Below are 22,269 nucleotides of genomic sequence, written 5' to 3'. Positions count from 1 at the left end.
TTTTTCCTGAGTTTTTCCCTGCTAACTGTTGTAAGTATTCCCTGCTGAGCAAAGAGGCACCTTTTAAAAGTGGTGATTCTCTTTATTTAGCAGGGGGAGAGCAACTGGCCCTATCTATCTCCAGCGCCGCCCCCCCCCATGGCTGTTGCTGGTGTCTATCTTATGTTTCTTTTTTAGATTGTGAGCCCTTTGGGGACAGGGAGTCTATATGTATGTATGCAGGTAGGTAGGTAGGTAAACTTTTTCGGGGACTTTCATTGAAAAGCAGTATATACATATTTGTCATATTTGTAAGTATTCAACTTCCTTGAAAGCGTGGCCTACGTCCTACTCTTATTAAATACAACTGTGGTTGTGTCAGAGACTTTGAGGGAAACAGGACAAGCCAAGCGTTAGAAATCACTAAAGAAAATGTTCAGAAGCCTCTAGAACCCCTGCTAACTGAGCAAAGAGGCACCTTTCAAAGTGGTGACTTTCTTATATTTAGCAGGGGGAGAGCAAGTGGCCCTATCCAACCCCAGTACAGCATCCCTCCAGTGGCTGTTGTTGGTGTCTACCTTACGTTTCTTTTTAGACTGTGAGCCTTTTGGGACAGGGACTCATTTATTATTATGTAACTTTCTATGTAAACTGCTTTGCAAACTTTGTTGAAAAGTGGTATATAAAGTGGGATATAAATATCAGTAGTAGTAGTAGTAGTAGTAGTAGTAGAAGAAGAGTTCTGTGATGGACAAAATACAGGATGAGACTAAATACAGGTTCAAAAATTATGGTCCAGCTAAGAGTGTGATCACATAAAATGTATTTAAACCCTCAAAGCCCTTGTGTTGATGAAAAATACAACACGGGGTGGTACTGAAAACTGATTCAAATGTTATGGCCACACAAGGAAGACTATGCAAAATAGTCAGAAATGGCTCACCACATAAGCCCTATTCCCACTTTTTTTTACATATGGATCAGACACATGGAGTGTAAAAGGGCTTGCACCAGTTGGTCTTGTCCTGTCTAACACACACTGGGACAAAGGTGAGAAATGTGCTCTTGACTGTGGTCCAAAGTTCTGGAGTGAATGTACAGAACTTGTGCTCATATAGAGCCTGTTCTTAGTTTTGGATCAGTGTGTGCAGGTTGAGGGCAGCACCAGTAGACACACAGAAGTTGGGATAGGGTCAGTGGAGGGAATTCAGCTTCCCTTTCACAGTTCAATGTGTAGTGCCAGAAGTAAGAAGAGAGAAAGGAAAAAAACCACCTCCCAGTGACATAGAGAAGCTGGCAGTTGCTGGTTCTTTCATGAAGATTCTCCAGAGATATTCTCAAAGTGAACCAATTTCCAACACACACAAAACTTGCTGGAGTGCCTTCACACTCACAAATAATTGTGTGACTATCACAGAGAAGCCATTAACGTTTAGATTAGTTGAGACATATAAGGAATAATTGCCCATCTAAGCTACTATTACTTCACATTGCTACTGTGGGTGTGCTTGCAGCAGAGAGGAAAATGGTTATTTTATTTCCCCAGAACTGCTCTTCCAGCCCGTTATCATGGTATAAAGAACTTCAAGTGCTTACTCCATTCACCTACCATCAGCTGAGGCAGTTGCAATACGCTGGCCAGTGTAATCAAAACAAACATCAAGTACTTCATCATCATGGCCTGTTAAAGTGGCCACACGCTTGCCAGTCAGAGCATTCCATAGCTGCAATGTGAACAGAACGCCGTAAACCAAAATGCAGGGAAATAGTTTCAGGCAGCTGAAAACAGTCTCTTCCGATATTTGATTACTGTTTGATGCATATGTTCCCAATCATTATTAACCGTTTCATATACACTGCAGATTTGGTGCAGAGCAGGATAATGAATGCTTTACACAAACTTTAATGAAATTCTGGTATCTAATGGAACAGAGTTTCATTCTAGAGGCTCTTTAACAAAGCCACCTAGCCATGATCAATTCTCCAGATGTCAGTAGTTGCTAATGTTTCCTTCCTAGATCAGGTTGGCCTGATGTGTGTGGTTTCTTTTAAAGCAGCTCAAGTGTGATATCGCAAGTCATCTGTTGAGGTGATTTTAGGGATTACAGCACAGGCAAAGTACATTTTTAGCTGAATGGGGAAATGGGCAAGAACTAAGCCTACAATGCAGGGATGTGCACAAACCGAGGTCCTGAGCCAGATCAGACGAAGTCTGAACCAGTTCAAGTAGCCATGCACGATGCCAGCACGCACATGGTGTCTGCGTATGAGTGAGGGGGGTGGATTTGCATTGTCGGCAACACCATGCTGACCACACTAATGGCACCTGCACCTGCGTGGATGCCATGTGTGTGCTGGCACCATGCGTGGGTATTTGGGACAAGCGCCACAGCAGCAGGAAATACCCAGGTAAAAGGGTGCAAGTGAGCCATTTTTGGAAGGGTGGTATAGAAACCAAATAAATAAATACATAAATAATAAGTGTGCCCTTCTACTGGGATCCCAGTTGTGTGTCTGTTTGGGCTCATTGCAACCCAAGCAGACAGCGCTGGGCGCCTAGAGTACTTGACTTGCAGGAACCACCACCCCAATGCATCGCATTCCTTGCACAGTACATTGAGGGATTCCTGGAGGCTGGTCCGAGTTTCCCTGGCCCCAACATGGCTGTGTGGCTTCCAGCCATGTCAGTTGTGTGGGCATGCAAGCCACACGGCCTAAAGCAGCTCCAGGATTGTCAGGAGTGGGGGAAGAGGTATGAATGCTCCTAGCCTTCAGCCCTCCCCAATCCTGGCATTATAATCATGTGAATGACCTTAGTCTCCACAGAAACTCCCTGGCTGGGACTGCATAAAATCTTGAGCAAAAGTAATGTCCTCTACTGCAACTGGTCATTTTACATAGCCCACTGGTTTAACTATGGCAGCACTGGCTTAGAAATAGCAACCTGTAGCTAAAAAAGACATTAGCAAACACTGGTGACAATTAGTTACCCATTATATTCCCTGATGCATTATTATTGATTGACTGATTGATTTGATTTGATTTTTTTTATACCGCCCTTCTGAAATGGCTCAGGGCGGTTTACAATTAAAAACAGAAATCATTAAAAACAATTAAAACAGAAATACAAATATAAACACCAATTTAAAAACATCTTAAAAAACAATTAAACTATCAGAACAATTAAAACCCTGAAAACCAGGTTAGCATTAAAACAATTAAAATTAATTTAAAAACCTGAAAGGCCAGGCCAAACAGATGGGTTTTAAGGGCTCTCTTGAAGGTCAGTAAGGAATTATGATTGCGGATTTCTGCCGGGAGTACATTCCACAGCCCGGGAGCAGCTACAGAGAAGGCCCGCCTCTGAGTCGCCACCAAACGAACCGGTGGTAACTGGATACGGACCTCCTCAGATGACCTTAACGTGTGGTGGGGATCATGTAAAAGTTATTGATTCAAACAGCAGCAAATATTTATTTCAAATATTTATTTCCCACCCCTCCAGTGCAATGCTGCTCAGGGCAGCTCACAAAAATGATAAAACAATCACCATCATAAAACAATGTAGCCTTCATAAGCTGTACTCCAGCACTATGATTATGCCAGGGCTCCATCTATGTGTAGGAAATTCTACAGTGAATCTATAGCTGATGCTCTCATGTCAGTTGGTCAAAAGTGGTGACTTTATGCCACTCTCACTGCAAACTGAACAGGGCAACATAAGACTCACCATTTCAATAGCATTCTCTAATTTTCAAACCATTTATCTCTATACAGTGCAAGCCTGAAAGGTCTCTCACTCCATTCAATTGTATTGAGAGAGCCTCCATTGTTTATATGTACTTAGTAAGTTTACACAGAATGAATGTTTGCCCATATTTGAAGTGGGGTGGGGGGACAATGGAAAAAATGATACTGTATTTCTGGACCCAGACCTAAATATACAAGGTATTTGTCACCTATCATGGACAGCAACGTTAACACAAGCTGACAGGGACCCAGCTATCTTACCATGCATGTTTTGTCCATAGATCCAGTGATGATCAAAGTGCAGTCCCAGTTGAACTGTGCGCTACTTATTTCTGCACGATGGCCTATTAAAGTGTGCAACCTCCTACCAGGAGAGAGGATAAACATTCAAACTGTGTGCTTGATTCAAACCAAAGATACAAATGTACTACACAAAGGCAGATCTTTAAGGAGGCAGGGTGAGGCGGTCGCCTCACCTGATGAGTGCTTCTTTCTTCAACAAAAGATAGTTTTAATCCACTACCTATAAAATCCATCTGACATTTTTCATGGATGTACTTTTGTAGAGTACACCCCTGATGCTTTTGTAAAGTATACCCCCCTGATGACAGCACATCCAGCAGCACTGCTGCTGTGACTGCTACTGCTCCTACAGCAGAAATGGACTTTTCTGGATTTGTCTCCTCCCTACACTTCTCTCTTCCATTTCCTCTTCTGGGAGAAGATCAGGCCAGAGAAGCTGGTTGCTGTTGCAGGAGCAGTGGCAGCGGTGGGCAGGCAGAGCAGGTCCTGGGGAAAGGAGAAAAAGAAAAAAACATGAGGCAAGAGGGTGGCAGCAGCAGCCAGTGGGGTGGCAAACAAGGGGCAGCTGAATCCCATTCACACTCATCTCACCCCATCCCACTGCCTCTCTCTCCCCTCCCCTCTCCCCACCCCAGCTTTCACTTGAGCTATGTGGTCTGGTCATTTGTGGGATTGGAACCAGACCAAACCAATGGATGACCAGCCCACGTGGCTCAAATGAAAGTCAGGGCAAGGCGAGAGGAAGGCAGCCAGGGAGGGGTGAGATGAGCATGAACACGAGGCAGCTGCCGCTCATTCACTGCCCCACCTGCTGCGACAGGGCAGCAGTGGGCTCCGGCACAGAGGGTGTGAGGGTAAGGGGACATTTTGCATCTTACCTCAGGTGCCACCTTGGGTCACCCCTGAACAAAAATACATCCATGAAAAAAGTTGGGTGGATGTTATAGGTAATGGATTACATCTGTCTTCTTCCATTGAAGAAAGGTTTTCAATTTTTCTTAAGAGATGGACTGGTATAAGAATTTGGCTTCTGCAAGCCAAAGCCACATATCCACTGCATGTTTAGAAACATGTATTTCTGCTTCACAGCTTATGGTATGCTATGGTGTATTGGTCCTTAATCAGACAAAGCAGATACAATAAGAATTGTATTCTTCTCTTTAGACAATGTTCAGGGGCAGGACAGGAAGATACAAAAACCTACTTCAGACCTTACTGGGTCTGAAGTAGACAACAATCCACCTGACAAACACATTTGCAACAAATAACCAGTACTGAACAACTATTAAGGCTGTGCATTGCTGTCATGACCCTGGTAGTGACTGGATCATGCATTCGACCCCCAGTAGGGATGTGCATGAGCCAAGGTTCATGCACTGGTTCGGTGCCATGGGGAGGGGAGCAGAGACTGGGATCTTTTTTTAAAAGAGCAGGGCCTTACCTACTCTCTGCCACCCTATGCAGCTTCCTGCTGCAACAGCACTTGTCCCAAGAACCTGCGCATGGCACCAGAACACACATGGTGCCCGCACATGTGCAGATGCCATATGCATGCTGGCGCTGTGCGCAGGTTCTTGGGACAAGCGCCACCACAGCAGGAAGCTGCATACGGTGGTGAAGAGCAGGTAAAGACCTGTTCTCACTTTTTAAAACAGATTCCGTTCCCCACTCCCCTCCCATTGGCACCAAACCAGTGCATGAACCTTGGTTCGTGTACATCCCTAACCCCATCGTATGCTGGATCACATCAAGTATTGCTCGATGCATCAGGGGGAGCTTACCTTGTGTGAAGAACCAGCTTCTCTGAAGAAATCAGCTGGCCGCAGCGGCAGCATTTAAAATCACCATCTTTCCTTCCCAGGTCTTGCCCTATAATGCACTAGGAAAGGAAGCAATGTCATGCCATTGCATCCTTTTTCTGGTGCAGTACTGGAAAAAAATTGCCACACTTTCTAGTTACAGGGCATGGCCATTAATTCCACTGTAATGAACCAGGAAAAAGATGTAAAAGCATGACATTGCTTCCTTTCCTAGCGCTTTTTAGGACAAGATCAGGAAAGGAAAGGTGGTGATTTTAAATGCCACCACTGTGGGCGGCCAATTTCTTCCAAGAATCTGGTTCTTCACTAAATGGAAGATCTCCCAGCCTAGCAGATACTATCTGATACAATACTGATACAATGCAGTACAAGTGGCCCTCGTTATCTGTGGTCCCAGCACCTGCGACTGGGCAATGAAAACCCGATCTCATTATACACTGCTTTAAAGAATAGTTAAAATTCACCTATCCACACTTCCTAGGTGGCCGGAAATGACCTCCGAGGTCAGTTCCAGCCACCATTTTGCTTAACAGAGCCATTTTGTGGCACTTTCTTCCAAGAAGAACAAGAATTCCTACAATTCTTTGCAGAAAAAGCAGCAGAATTGGGGGCTGGAGGAGGGCATTGGTGAACAGCTGGGGACCTGGTGAGTATGGTACAGCGCTTTATTTTTCTTATTTCTGCCATTCCCCCACCACCACCACCACAAAATAATTTTTCCACCTGCAGGAACCTAACTTCCCAACTCCCATTGCCTCAAGTTCTCGATATCTGAGGTTTTGCTATCCATGGTTGTAGCTGAGAATTGTACCCCTGCAAATAACGAGGACTACCTGTATTGTACTGACATCAGATAAATTTTTCATCAGAATTGTTTCCAGTGAAAAATTCTCCAAGAGGTCTTGCATCACCTCCAACCCAATTATCGGGCCATGCAATGAACAGCTCTAGCAATTAAAAAGAGGATAGATACAAAAGCAAAGAAGAATAAAGAACTCCTATTGCTGCAGCTTAAAAGTGCTCCGGAATGCTAGCTTTATAGCCTACTATATAATTTTTAATATAAATTCATCAAAAAGAGACATAACCAGCACCATGGCTGAAACAAGTTCCTATTTTAATCTGAATAACATGAAACTAGCCAACATGAGTGTGACTAGAACATACAGCCCATGGTGGGGTGGATACATAGTTATGCACATTAACTCAAAAGGTATTTTGTTTAATTTAAAAAAAATCACTTGATTCCTGAAATGTGTGGTAATATAAGCAAACAAAAAACCCTAAACTCATACTAATGATCCAATAATCTCATTTTGGATTCCATTCTGTTCCAATATGAGGAGTAGAAGAATTCTCAATGTATGTTTTTACTTAATGTTTTTACTAATGCAACACCACTCTAGCGAATTCAGTGCATGCTATTCATTCATTAGAATGCTTCTTGTAATTTCATAAGGACTGCCAAATCTCCATAGTTGTTAAAGCAGCTGTTTCGGTTTTAAAAGTATGAAAATTTATTATCATTGCCTCTTCTAGACTGCTTGTTATAAAGCACTGAGCCTTAAAAACATTAATGAATACATATACTAAAAATCCTGTAAATCAAATTATGTATACTGCACTAGAATCTCCACCACAGTGACCAAGCAATCAATGAAATGAATCCAATTCAAAATACTTGGGGTATGTTATTTCTTGCTCAGTTTTTAGACTGCAGCTAGAAATGCCTCAATTAATGACAGTACCAAACAAAAATATATTGAAAGCAAATGTCTGAGTAATGTACTATCCTATTTGTTTGTAGCAATTGCACATAACTATTATATCAATTTTCATTTAAACAACTACTCTTTAATTCATTTTATGTACTTGTACTCTATTGACTTATCTGTGGTACCTAATGATAGGGAATGATATTGAGATAGATAGAAAAATTTTATTACAGTCTTTGACCAGTACAGAAGAATTAAAACACACACAAATGTCAGACCCATACAACAATATAGCAACAACATAGCTTTATGAAGATACAGTGACATAGAAATTACTACATTTGCCATTAAATGCAATTGTATATTCATTGCTATTAAACAGAACTTAGCCACGATGTAAGTAACACTGGCTTGATGGTCTGACGGGAGAAATGAAATAAATGCTTCATCTCCTCTGCCTTGTATGTCCTTAATCAGGAGTAAAATTAACGACTCATGCAAGTCCATATAAAAATTACAGCAAAATAAAACATGCCCCACATCCTCTATGCCCTGTGTATCACATGGGCAGGAATGTTCAAAATAAGAAATCCCACCATATCTACCATATAAAACTGCTGAGGGCAATACATCAAAGTGAGCCAGTGCAAATGCTCTACGATATTAAGGGATTATTAGGGCTTGGCAATAATCAGCAGGCTTGGTGCTAAAGGGGCCCTACTTATCTCCTGTTGCCATTCCATATCTAATATTCTTTGCTTTACAGCCTTTTTTGCTTATTCTTAGCCCATGGATTGCAGTGCTTTAGGAGAAAAGCCATACTGTAAAAGGCAAGCTTTTCTTTAACAGCTGACTTCCACCGTGACTGGAAGCTATCTTCAAGTATCAGTGGGGTCAGCCCCATCGGAGGGTATACCACCTTCAGCCAATAGTTAAGGATGGCAATCCACATACAAGTTTCCATTCTTATGACTCCCAGTTCCAGTCTTAACACTGTATTAGAGACACATCTATGGACGTGCTTAATTTATCTTAAAAATTTAGATTGTGCCATCTCTATCAGGGCAAGATTAAAGTAAGGGCCCAACTGTGCACTGTATAGTAGCTGTGCCACTACTTTGGCTTCAAATCGTTTCAGGACCACAGAGACATACCGCCCTCTCTTCGAATGATATTGTGAATATTATTCAGGATGCAAACAAATTTTGTGGTTGATTTATTACAGACCAATATGGAGTCATTTACTATTTCTACTGTGTGAAATTGGGGGGAGGGGGGATATTCAGATACATGTCCCCAATAGGCCTAGTTATAGTTTCCCACCAAGACTATGGAGATTCTCCCTAACATTGGATATTGACGGTTTGATCGATTAGAAGTGAGAATTCTAAAGCATTGCTCTTAGCACCACAGTAACTTCTTCTGACCCCCTAGAAGCATGATGAACTGTTAATAGGTCTGTCTTAAGAGTCAGAACTGTTCAGTTGTTGTTAAAGGCTAGTGCCTGTTTGGATATGTCACTCTTAGTATGTGATATTTTAATTTCTGAACTGCTAACGGAGCAAAGAGGCACCTTTTAAAACTGGTGGTTCTCTTTATTTAGCAGGGGAGAGCAACTGGCCCTAACCATCCTCAGAACAGCATTCCTCCAGTGGCTGTTGCTGGTATCTATTGTATGTTTCTTTTTTAGATTTTGAGCCCTATGGAGACAGGGAGCCATTTTATTTATTTTTATCTAAGTAAATCGCTTTGGGGATTTTTGTTGAAAAGCAGTATATAAATATTTGTCACATTCATATTCATAACATCTTTACTACCAGATCATACTCTGCTGTATGAGGGTTTTAATGTTTCTCCTCACACCCCTCAACATGATCATGGTGCTCCACATAATCTACCAATATGGAGAAATATTATCTTAGCTCTCTGACAGATGGAGCTCTGATCTGTTACTAAGGAGAATCAGGGAAGTAATATGCCTCACGTTCATCTTTAAAAAATGGTAACAAAAATATGAACAAATCCAGACAGTTTTAGAATATGAAGGGCTGTGGGCTCCTTTCCGAGTTCTTTAAAACAAAATAAGATTTAAAATAATACCTGCCCGTGCCAACATCCCACACTGCAACCGTATGGTCAAAGGAACCTGTGATGATCCTGTCTCCTATGGTGTTAAACGATAAGGCAATAATCTCTGCAGAGTGTCCCTAAATGTATATAAAGGGAATATCAAGTTTTAACCAAAAAATTTATACAGAGATCACGTTATACATAATTGGCATAGTCATTACAAAGGTACACAATCAGAGGTTCAGGAAACCATGCAAGCTGGGATCCGAGTGAGAAAATGGACCACTGACTCCTGCAGATATATAACCTCCCTATTGCTCATCAAACCTGGCTGAAGGATTAGAATAGCAGTGCAAAGAACACAGAAAAAAATCAATTCTTTATGGGCAACATATGGTGTAGTGAAGAGAGTATTGAACTTAAACCAAGGAAACAGATTCAAATTCCCACTCAGTCATGTATCTCACTGGGTGACCATGGGAAAGTCACTATGTCTCAGCTTAACCTATGTCAGCAGATTGTTGTGAGGAGAAACCACATATATTTCCCTGACCTCCTTGGAGGAAGAGCAGAATAAAAATTAGAGAGATAAATTAAGTATCCTGCAGGGAAAGAATTACATTGCCAACAAAAGACAGGCCAGATTTTAAAGAAACAAATTGTGAGGCAGCCACCACACACACTTCTTTATATGTGCTGCCATAACTTGACACATAGATGGCATTAAAAGAGCACGTTCACTCTACTTAAGAGATTTAATAGGAAGAGGTGGTATCATAGGTAGGCTAGCTCCAAGCTTTTATGTTTTACTGCTGCGTTTAAGTATGAGAAATGCTTTTTTAAAAGTCTCCCTCCAACTCAGTTTGGTAATAAGCAATCAAGAGAATAAACTTTAAGGCACTAAATAGAACCTTTGCATTTATAAGCCCAGGTAATAATAGGTCTTCATGCAATCGTATAGTGCTTCTGAGTGCAAGAGACATATCGAGGTATATTATAATGAAGAGTCAATTTTAATTACTAAAGTAATGCATTCTACCCTATAGCGGTTATGGCACAGAATTATGAATATTTGATTAAGTACGCTTTCATGATTTTAATAAGAATCTCAGCTTTTGGTTTTCCTTTCTGTTTTCCTAATGCATTATTTAATTACAGCTGCTAAGAGATCTGGAGAAATTTTCACCTCTAACTTTTGCAACTAATAATTAAGATTGCTCTTCCTACAGCTGTTTCAATTAGAACCTAGAAAAGCACCACACCACCGTCAGAACTATACATAACCGCAACTCACTGTTAATCTGACCACTTCTTCTCCGTTTTGAATGTCCCACAGTTTAGCTGTGGTATCCATACTTCCAGTGGCAACCAGGGTACTTTGAAGATTAAATGACAAACAAACCTGTTGGATAAAAGGGGGAAGAAAACTCTTTATAAAAATCTTCACATTTCCTATTATCTTCGCTGCTGGGCAGGATGACCAGCATGGCAAATAGCTGCTTCTGCTCAGTGTCCTTGTTGGCTGATTGCAGGCCAATAGTATGCTAGCCACAGGCTCATAGCTGACAACAAGGAAGCACCCATGCACTCACTCCATCATGTGGAATATTTTCCCATTCCTATCAGCCCCATCATCACATTTGGGAGGATCAGAAAGGACTTTTCCTCTCTGATTTTCTCTCCGAGACTGCTCAGCATCCTTTCGGTTCCTGTGGCTCTCCTTACAGTTTCTAGTTTTTCTTTGCAGAATTGACTTTTAAGATGCAGAGCAAACAGCTTTTGAAACCACAATGTAGGGTTGGCTCAACTATACAGGCTCTGCAAACCCCCCATGGGCCTCCTCCTACCTGCATGGACCCTGAGAGAGTTGCTTTACCACCACCAGGCTTTGGGCACAGAGGTGGCTTCAGGGATCCATAGTGGGCCCTTCTGAGGATCCTGGGCTGTACAATGTTCAATGATGCCAATCCCTGATATCGGTCCTGAGAACTAGCATAACGGGCAGTAAAGTATAATGGGCAGTCACCATCTTATAGGCAGCTCACAAGACTGAGTTCATGTGCTGCTCCCAGGATGACTGCCTACCACAGAACTGAGAGGGCAGCTCAAAATCCTCCATAGTGTCTCAGAAAGTTCTGGGGCATGCTCAAAGACTGTGAGGATGCCTCTGTCTACTTCTATACCTACCACACCTAAAAACCTAAGTGGAACCTGTCCAGAAGTTGCTTCTTATTTTGGATAGCCATCTGAAGTCACCATTGGTATGGCCTGCAAAAGCTGAAATCTTGTTGTTTGGTAAGAGTATCTGAACTCCAAAATTTGCTCTGATACTAAGAAGAAGTTATCTCGCAGAGCCTTCCCCTTATAATTTAGGAAGAAAGAGATAGTTATACAATGTCCTGTGATAACTGATCAGCAGGGATTACACAAGTGAGCTGACCATAACTCTCTGTGAAGCAAGTGCTTGGAAATCATGTTATCTGAGTGCATGATTGGTCTATCAATATTACAAGAGACATGGAGCTGCATCCATTCCATGTCTCTTCCACTCTTCCTCATAAAAACAGGTTGCTTACCTGTAATGATTGATCTTTAAGTGATCCATAGCTATTCATAAGCGCACATGGAGCTAAAGAATTCTACCCCACGAGGTCCTGTGCAGGCACATTACCCAAGCTTATGAATACCAAATGGATCACTTCAAAGATCAACTAGTTGAACACAATGCAAGCTGTGACATAGCACTATCATTGCATGATAGTGCTGGTAGTGGTTCCACTACCAGCACTATGATCTGGTAGTGGTTCCATACATCTGGTAGTGGTTCCATACATTCATAAAATCTGCCTGTCTGCCCCTGCAGCTGAGAGGGGCAAGCTACTGTACAACCTTCAGCCAAGATGACAAATCGATGATCTGGTTGGTCATCAAAAAACTGAGGGAAGGGACGCCCAACCACCGCTAAAGGGTACTGCAGTCACATGCAGGTGGCGGATGCCGACATTGCAAGGAGCTAACGAATTCTGCCCAAAGCTGATCTGCACAAGCACAGAACCCACTACTACTACTTATGAATGTATGGAACCACTACCCAGATCATCTGTTACAGGTAAGCAACCAGTTTATCTGGGTAGTGATTCCAATATTCATAAGTAGTGGGTGAATTACGAGCTGCCCTGATGGAGGTTGGTGTGCAGTCAAGCTACTGTAACACTCATTTTAGCACTGCCCATCCAAATTCCGCTGCGGCTGCTGTCCAGAAGTCTATGGCATAGTGCCTTACGAACATCTGATGTGACGTCCAGGTCGCTGCTGTGCAGATGTCACTGAAGCGTATGCCTACAAGATGTGCCACCGAGGAAGCATACGCCCTCGTTGAGTGGGCCTTAAGGGAGGCCGGTGGGCTGATGTCTTGTAGGTCATATGCAGTCTTGATCACCTCCACCAACCAGAAGGATAGCTTCTGGCGTGAAGGGGAGTATCCCTTCTGGCGGCCCTGAAGGTTTACAAAGAGATGCCTCGTCCTACGAATATGCAAAGTGGCCTTCAAATAGTAGAGCAGTGCCCTACGAACATCCAGTGAATGCATCGCCCATTCCGGTGGAGTCATAGGATTGTGGGAAAAGGTTGGCAAGACAACATCGGCATTCAGATGGAAGTCAGTTACAGTCTTTGGTCTAAATTCTGGATCCAGGCACATCACGACCCGGTCCGGATAGATCTTTGTGTAAGGTTCATCCATACAGAGAGCCCTCAGTTCACTCACACGCTTAGCCATTGTAATTGCTACCAAAAAGAGAGTCTTTAGAGTCACAAGCTTTAGCGTCGCCTCTGCCAGTGGCTCAAGTGGAGGTTCCATCAGGGACGAGAGCACCAAGGAGACTCCACTTTTCTGCTGGCGGTCTCACCGGCGGATACAAGCTATTTATTCCTTTCAAAAAATCCTTACATCTTGGGTGAGTGAAGACAGTTTCTCGTCCCATCCATCATGGTGTGCTGATATGGCAGCCATATGCACCTTTATGGAGACATTAGCTAAGCCCTCCTGTTTTAGAGAGGTTAGATAGAGCAGAACCGATTTCAGGCTAGCCTCTCTGGGGTCAAATCCTCTGGAGGCAGCATGAGCGCAGAATCTGCGCCACTTTGCCTGGTAACTGCATCTAGTAGATAGTTTTCGGGTGTTAAGGATGATCTTTCTTATCAGCCTATCCTCCACGCGGTGAGATTCAGTATGGCCAAGCTGCGGTGCATCATGCTGCCGTGGTCCTGCATGAGAAGGTTCGGCCAGTGAGGAAGCTTTCTGAACTGGCCTTGAGACAGTCTGAGTAGCTGCGTGAACCATGGTTACCTTGGCCACCATGGAGCCACTACAATTGCCCGAGTCTTGTCGTGAAGGAGTTTGGCCACTACCCTGGGTAGCAGAGGTGTTGGTGGATAGGCATAGAATATCTCCCAGCGCCATTGATATTGAAAGGCATCGCCCTTGGACCCCTGGAGCAGTACTGTTCACATTTCGTGTTTTTGCAGGTCGCAAGGAGATCTACTTTGGGAACTCCCCATGATTGAAACAGTTGCTGCACCATCTCTGGATGTAGCTCCCATTTGTGCTGTTCCAGTACTAGTTCTCTGCTCAGGGAATCTGCCAAGCAGATTAACATGCCCTTGATGTGTATGGCGACAGGATAGATCTTGTGTGGGATGATCTATCCCAATTCCACAACTGAAGACTGAAATTGCATAAAGATCTGGACACCATCCCATCTTGTTTGTTCATGTAAGCGATGGCAGTCATATTGTCCATCTGTAGCTGGATGGTCCGGCTGGCAACCTGGTCCTGAAAAGCGATCAAGGCCTTGAATGCTGCCAAGAGTTCCAGGAAACTGATGTGTAGTCACTTCTCCTTCGGAGCCCACAAACCCTGTACCCTGTGGTGTGTCAGGTGGGCTCTCCAGCCCTGCATCGAGGCATCGGAAGTTACCATGGCTGATGGTAGAGGAGGCAAGACGGGTACCCCGCTGAGCAAGTCTGTCTCCTTTGTCCACCTATGCAGGGATGATAGGACCTTCTCCGGAAGCATCACTAGTTTGGACTGAGGCTCGGTCTTGGGGTGGAAGGCTCTGAGGAACCAAATTTGCAACTTGTGCGTCCTTAGCTTCGCATAGAGGACTGTTGTGGTGCAGGAAGCCATGAGCCCCGGTAACACCTGGACCTTCCATGCTCTCTGGACAGGCGTCTTCTGAAACCTGTGGACGAGCAGCTGAATCAGCAGGAAGCGGTCTTCTGGCAGATAAGCCTTCTGTTTCTCCATATCCAACTCCGCGCCAATATATTGAAGGCACCTTGCTAGTTCTAGGAATGACTTTTCCCAATTGATCTGGATGCCCACGCTTTCTAACAGGGCCGTCACCACAGCTATATGTTCCAGCAGCTGTGCTCGTGTCTTGGCTGTCAGACGCCAATCGTCCAAATAAGGATACACAGAGAGACCCTGCGTTCTGAGGTGGGCTACAATCACAGCCATGCATTTTGTGAATACCCCTGGGGCAGTGACGAGGCCAAAAGACAACACATTGTACTGATAAATCTCCGACCCCATCGTGAAGCGGAGATATTTGCAATGGTTTTCTTGAATGCCAACATGGAAATAAGCTTCCTTCAGATCGTGCAATGCAATCCAATTCTCCTCGTGGAGGAGTGGCAGGATGGTTTGCAGCGTTGTCATTCTGAACTTTCGGACCTCAATGTACTGGTTCAAGCCACGTAGATCCATTATCGGTTTTATCCCCCCACTGCGTTTGGGGATCTGAAAATATCAGGAGTAAAACCCCATCTAGCTCAGGGCCCATTGCACTGGTGATATGGCCTCCTTCAGCAAGAGTTTCTGCACCTCCTCCCGGAGCACTGGCAACTCGGGAGTGAATCTCACGCCCAGAAATGGTGGTTGCTCCTTGAACTCCACACATTGGTCTGATGTTATATGGTGCCACACTTGGGCATGGCTTGCCAGTTTGATGGTGATGCTGGCTGAATTCAAAGAGATGTTGTTCCTTGTGTTGTTTTCCTTTGTTGAATCAAGGGGATGTTGTTCCTTGTGTTGGTTAGCTTTGGTGTCTTGAGGTTGCAGTTGTATTGAAGAGGTGCACCGTTGGTTGCAGTCGGGCCCTGGCCTGCAGTCAGGCCCTGGCTGAGATCAAAGCTGCTACTTGGATTGCGGCGCAGTCTTAGAACGGTTGGACTGAGTCATTTTGTTCCTAGGGAAGTACGGTTTCCTGCTATTATTATTGTAGTGCTGATAGGGGCACTTGAAATCCCTTCTTTCAGGTTGGCGATATGAAGTTTGCCTTCTCTGATACTGGTTGTATGGCTGGTATCTGGACTTAGAGTATCGTGGGTTCGTAAAGGAACATGCTGTGATCTTTGATTTCTTCCATTGCTCCATGTTCTCGTCCATCTTGTCTGAGAAAAGACCCTCACCATCAAACAGCAGAGTCTCGATGCGATCTTTCATGTCTTGCTGCCCTCAACCTCCTTAGAATAACGGATGTGGTTAAAGTCCGTGACTCTGACTCTGCCAAATGCTTGGCATTTGCCAATTGCTGGTGGGTCACCGTTGTTGTCTTTGCGAATACTAATTCTTTTTTTTTTTTTTTTTTACAAATTCACTCGGGTCTAATGTCGATTGTTGATCAAACAGAGCCTCCCAAAGAGAATGCATATACTTTGCTTGGCATGCAATGTAATTTGCTATCCACGTCCAACTTACGGCCCGCTTTGTCCGCTGGTGTTGTATGTCTTTTGCTGCTCTTTGATGTGGTAGCACTATCTACAACCAAAGAGTTTGGAGCCGGGTGTCATACAAGGTACTCCTTTTCCTCCTCCTGAATACAATATAACGCCTCTAGGCGTTTGGAGGTGGGTGCCGAGGTTTGTAACACCTCCCATGCCGATTTCGCTGTCCTAGTGATATGAGGAAGCATGGGTATAAATACGGGCTGTAACCTGGTAGCCGTTCTCATCATATTGTACACAGGATCTTCTAAGTCGGTAGACTTCTGCTTGAGGTGTAAGCCCAACACCTGTGCCATCTCTGCTACCTGTTGATGATAACCCTTCATCTCTTCATTTGGAGAAGTTGATGGAACCGCAGAGACAGCTGGATATGGGTCTGGTAGACTAGGTTCTTCTGTTTCCCCTGGGTCAGGGTTGGAAGAATCGGAGGTGGATCCTCATCATCATCAATATCCGAGGGAATAGGCGAGTTTCCCACTGCCACGCTGGCTACCTGAATTGGTTCTTATGGAAGGGCTGTCTGCGAGGCCGTCTGACGAAGAGTCAGCTGTGGCGCTTCAGATGGTTTGGGTGTGAAGGTAGTCTGGAGTGAAACTGTTCACTGCTGCATTATAGTTGCAGAGGTCTGAACTGCAGACTCAGCATGTAACACTGGGGTAAATTACGTTTGCACCGCTGATTCCTTCACTTGTCACAATGCCCCTTGTTCCCTTGCTCTTAACCACTGGGAGAAGAGTGAATATTCCTCCCCAGTCACTATGTAGGAGTCACCTCAGCCTCCATGAGGCGAGAGACCGCTGACCGATGTGCCCCTCAGTGAAAGAAATTGAGTCTTGGGAACTGAGTTTGGTATAACATCAGTGTCCTGGAACCCAACAAAGGTTCCCATGGAAGGTGTGCTTTCCTCCGAGTGCAGTAAGCGGGACAGTTGGGTGGTAGAGAGAGTTTGCATGCCAGCAGGAGTCACTGGGCATCCCTCAATGTCTTCAAAGTCTTCCCTTTCTGGTACCTCGTCTGGAATGTGTTCGAACTTGATGTTGGCGTCGCGTTCCGTGTCAAGTATGACCGCAACCGTCTGATTCGATGCCGTATCCAACAGTCTCACAGTGTTCAACATCGAAGCTGCGGCAGCCTGAGATGTCGATGTGGAAGCTGCGGTAGTCTTGGATGACGTAGCAGTTCTCGATGCCGAGGCCGTCTTAGGCATCTTAGCGGATGATGTTGACGTCGATGCAGAGCCCAAGGGCCTTGCTCCAGTCTCCTTCGGCGCTGAACGCTCTCGATGTCGAGAGGTATTCGGGCCAGAGACTGGAGTCGGCGACTGACGTGGTGTGGGCGCCGGAGATAATGAGGCAGCCCAATGCCTGAAAGAGGTCTGCAAGGACTGTAGGCCCGAAGGCGAAGGGGTGTGTGCCCCATCCTTAAAATGGTGCCCCTTGTGCTTATGCTTCTTCGGCGGGGGTTCAGTTGCTGAGGAATGGCTCTTTCTCTTTGGGCTGGATCGCGGGCCCATTGTTTTTTTAAAAGGAGCCAAGCCGCCCTACACCAAAGCAGTTGGTGCCAAAGCGGCTGATGCCGATGTGGCCAATATCGAGGGCCCCGAATGGGACGAACTGTTCCCCCCTGCTGGGATAGATGCCACGGAAGTCTTTTGGGGTAAAAGAGCCTCTTCCAATAGGAATACCTTCAGACGCACCTCGCAGTTTTTCAACGTCTGTTTATTGAAAGTTACACAAACGGAGCATTGTGTGGTATCATGCCCCTCTCCCAAACAAAATAAGCATTGGGCGTGGCCATCGGTCGAGGGGATTTTACCGCGGCATTTGCAACACCTTTTAAAGGTAGTTTTCTCCTTACCTGTTTTTCCTCTTCCAGACATCCTATTGCCTATGCAAGTAAAAGTAGAATAGTCGTTTGTTCCGAGGTCTTAGTGAGAGACAGAGAATAGCACCAAACAGAAGGAGTACCGAAAGAGTAATCAAAGTCCAAGTCCAAATGTCGTCAGGAAAGAGTCAGAAATAGCACCAAATCCAAAGGGTAAGCCAAAGAATTGTCAAAGTCCGTTTGCAAATAGTCAGAGGGTTTAGTAAGTAAACAAACTGATAATCCGAGGAGCCAACTATTCTGAGGTCTGAGCACTATGGCGGTCAGAAAGAAACTGAGTAAGGGACGCCTAACCGCCGCTAGAGGGCACTGCAGTCGTGTGCAGGCAGTGGTTGCCAGCGTCGCGAGGAGCTAACGAATTCTGCCCGAAGCTGATCTGCGCAGGCGCAGAACCCACTACTACTACTTATGAATGTTGGAACCACTACTCAGATCTGAAGGCGGCTAGAAGAGGCAAGCAGTGCATAATGCAATGACATTACATCATACAATATATTCTGTTCAAGTAAACCTTATGAAAATGCAGGCAAAAAGAAACACGGAGAGGCAGTAAGTCCATGGCTCTTTTAAAGTCTAGTTAGATTCTGAGTTAAAGGATGCTGCCTGAAATCCCTGCTCAAATCCAAATAACTTCAACTCTGATTCATAAAAAAGTACAATCCAACTTTAAAGCCAGTCACTAAATCCATAACTGAATTTAGGTCTAAGAGGCAATGGCACCAAATATACACTAGGACTGCTATTTATTGATTTTAAAAGTATTTAATTTTACAAACCAGCAGTAAAAAGAAATATTAAACACTTCTTCATATGGCGGGGGGATTTGCTTTTAAGTTCTGAACAAGTTAAGGAAGCATGTGACAGTTGAACATTTTAACTTTGGAATAAATTTTTAAAATCAGATGCCTTTAATATTCACAGCAAAAAAAATCATTTAGTGGATAATGAAAGGCTGCAACTAATTAGGATAAAAATACATGTCTTAAATTATCCTCAGTTTACCGGGTACAAGGACTTTCACTGTTTTTGAGAAAAACAACACATATTTTTGTGCTTGCTATGATTTCAGTGAGAATTAAAGAGAAAAGCAGACTTTGCTCTAAAGAGATTTGGGAAACTGAGGTATATAAAAATGAAATATTGTACTGACAAGCATGCACAAGCTCATGTACTCACAATTTCTGCAGTGTGTCCTCTAAAGGTGTAATAGCATTTTCCTGTTTCCACGCTCCATAATTTGCAGGTCTTGTCAAATGACCCAGTAGCAATCTTGTCACTAATTTTTTAAAGAAGTTGTTTGCATTGGGGGAAATATAAATAAATAAATAAATAAATAAATTGAATTACACCGAAGGGGGAACTAAACTATCATTTACTAAATATAAATTATGTTAGGGCATCAAAGAAATAATACTTTTCAGACCATCAAATATTTTAAAAATTGGATTATATTAGCAAGGCATTTAGGCTTAAGGTATCGTAGGGCCATGATACAGTATCAAAGATTCTGAATGAAAAGTGGCATACCCATAGGGATTATTGAAAGCAATTGCATAGACCACATTTCTGTGTCCTTCCAGAGAACGCAGCTCTTCTCCTGATGCTGTGTCCCATAGCTTGCATGTTCTGTCATAGCTTCCAGTGATAAAACTAAAGTGGAAAAGCAGAAATTAATTTTTAAAAGACATCTCTTCCCCATCTCACAACTAGAGTCAATGGTTATCTTTCCATAACTCAACCCTCTTCTCTTTTCTATGCTGTCCTCAAGGAAGGTGGCACTGGACAAGATTATAATGAGCAGTACTTCTAAATATGTAGAAACTCCTATTTTAGCATTATCAATACTCAATATATTTTCACAATTGCTCACAAACAATCCTTTTTGTTAAGAGAAAAAATGCCTGAAATATTCATTATCTATAAAGTCATCTGCTGAAAATAAGACATAGGCCAGCTTCAGATGTCATAACAGTTTGTTGTGATAGGTTAGCTCTGAACTTGTGCACTACTCACTCCATGAGGGGAAGAGATTAGAAACTTCTGTTTGTGGTTTGTAACAAATTAGTTTCCCATTATGCCCAAATACAGGAAACTGTGGTTTATGAGTTCATGAACAAATCAGGATATCAAACCAGAATCAGATTTACTGCACCATAATTTGTTGTGCTATCTGATCTAGGCCATAATGAAAGTACACTTTAAAAAGAAAAGGTTTCAAGTATTCAGTACATCTGCATCATTTTGAACTATGACTAAATGTGCTTTCTGCCTATGGTTATATTTCACACTGATGAAAGTGGTACTGTGGAAATGTTCACTTACTGTATAAATAAGATACACAGCCGGGGGGGAAATACAACTTGCAACATTCTTTAAAAACTGGCTACTGTCCTCAGCACTCCACTAAAACTGCTCTCACCAAAATCACAGATTATCTCCTCATCACCAAATCCAAAGGCCTCAGTTTTAATTTTCTTTGTCTTTTTATTACCTTTAATTGCTCTTCCTCCTTACTTACTTCTCTCCCCCCACCCCCATGATTCTGTCCTCAGGTGGTTCTTTTCATCTTCCTTCCCTCTATTCCCATAAAGGGAAACTTTATTCCCCTCACTGCTATTTTTCTCTTTACACAGTGTTCTAGATGACCTGGCCTTATCACATCCCATGGCTTGTAGTACAATCTATACAACGAGAATACCCAGCTTTACCTCTCTACTCCAGAACATTCTTCCTCCATCCAATTCCACATGTCCAAGTGGCTCTCTGGTATTTCTGCCTGGATGATTCATCTCAAACTAAATATTTTCAAGACCAAACTTCTCACCTTTCTTCCCAATAACTTCTCTCCTCATGCACTGTCCCTATCCACTGATATTGCCACCCATTCTGTTGCAGGCATGCTTCAGAATCTCCAGTTCCAACAAAAATACCATGGGGGAAAACATGCTGGGAGGAACTACAGTTCTCAGATGTCTCAGTGCATCTTTCCAGCATCCCCTTTCCACTCTCCCAGCTTCTCCTTCATGGCTACCTCACCAGCCTCAGTCAGTGAAAACCCCACATGAGCCAGAAATAGGCACTGCATGTGAAAGGCCACATCAGGAGTGCCTGCCTCTGTGCAGTTCCAGAGGGGTGGTACATTTTTGTTCCTTTTGGTAAAAAAAGGATCGGACAGTTTGGGCACTCTAATCGCCTACCCAATGGACGTGCTACTGTGTGAGACGCGGTTAGAGCACATAAGGAGCTTTAAAAGTCTACACTGAGAGGTCCTGCACAGGGACAGAACCCATTGTAATGAATACCAAGCGGATCACTACAGATTCAGAGATTCTGACACACAGCCCTATTATGTAGCCCTGATTTTGCATCTGACTCCCCTCTCTCCTTCCCCCACTCCCAATATTCAGTTTGCTGCCAAATTATGTTGCTTCTGTCTATAAGGTATTACAAAAATACAGCTCTTCCTCTCTGTCTCCTCAGCAAATCTCTGGTCTATGGCTTGGACAACTCTTGCCTTGACTATTTGAGGACTTTTGTTGAAAAGTGGCATATAAACATTTTATTATTAATAATAATCATTATTACTATTATTATACTGCAGTCTTCTTTCTGGTACTCCATGGTCACATGTTCAGCCCCTCCTCCCCCTGTGTAAAGAACCATGTACACAGATGGAGCTATAACAATAAATAAATAAAGTTAGCTATGTCTTTTGACATTTCCAGTCATAGTACTCATCTTTAGTAACCCTTTCTTATCCAAAATCTCAGCATAGGAAACTATGGGTTGTAAAAGCAACAAGTACAATTTACATGCAGGTGCCTTTTCTATGCATTTTGAAATGTAAATAACAGAACTTACCAAGAACCAGATTTGTTAAAGGCCACATTAGTAAGTGGCAAGATATGTGCCCGAAGTACCTGAAATATAGAAAAACTAATAATTGTAAATTTCTATAC

The 22,269-nt window shown here is 43.4% G+C and overlaps 1 protein-coding gene across 2 annotated transcripts in view; it reads right to left on the bottom strand.

The window, feature by feature from the left end:
• DAW1 (dynein assembly factor with WD repeats 1) overlaps positions 1 to 22,269 on the bottom strand; it is a 46,471-nt gene that overhangs the window by 10,897 nt on the left and 13,305 nt on the right. For both annotated transcript variants that reach the window (XM_053309834.1, XM_053309833.1), the window contains exons 4-10: positions 22,172 to 22,230; positions 19,838 to 19,960; positions 19,487 to 19,586; positions 10,932 to 11,039; positions 9,668 to 9,774; positions 3,991 to 4,093; positions 1,589 to 1,703 (exon numbers count right to left, since the gene is read on the bottom strand). In XM_053309834.1, coding sequence (XP_053165809.1) covers positions 1,589 to 1,703; positions 3,991 to 4,093; positions 9,668 to 9,774; positions 10,932 to 11,039; positions 19,487 to 19,586; positions 19,838 to 19,960; positions 22,172 to 22,230 — 715 coding nt within the window. The remainder of the gene's footprint in view (positions 1 to 1,588; positions 1,704 to 3,990; positions 4,094 to 9,667; positions 9,775 to 10,931; positions 11,040 to 19,486; positions 19,587 to 19,837; positions 19,961 to 22,171; positions 22,231 to 22,269) is intronic.

Source organism: Hemicordylus capensis, chromosome 3, assembly GCF_027244095.1.
Source record: "Hemicordylus capensis ecotype Gifberg chromosome 3, rHemCap1.1.pri, whole genome shotgun sequence".
Taxonomy (NCBI): domain Eukaryota; kingdom Metazoa; phylum Chordata; class Lepidosauria; order Squamata; family Cordylidae; genus Hemicordylus; species Hemicordylus capensis.
This window is presented reverse-complemented; position numbering and strand designations above follow the sequence as displayed.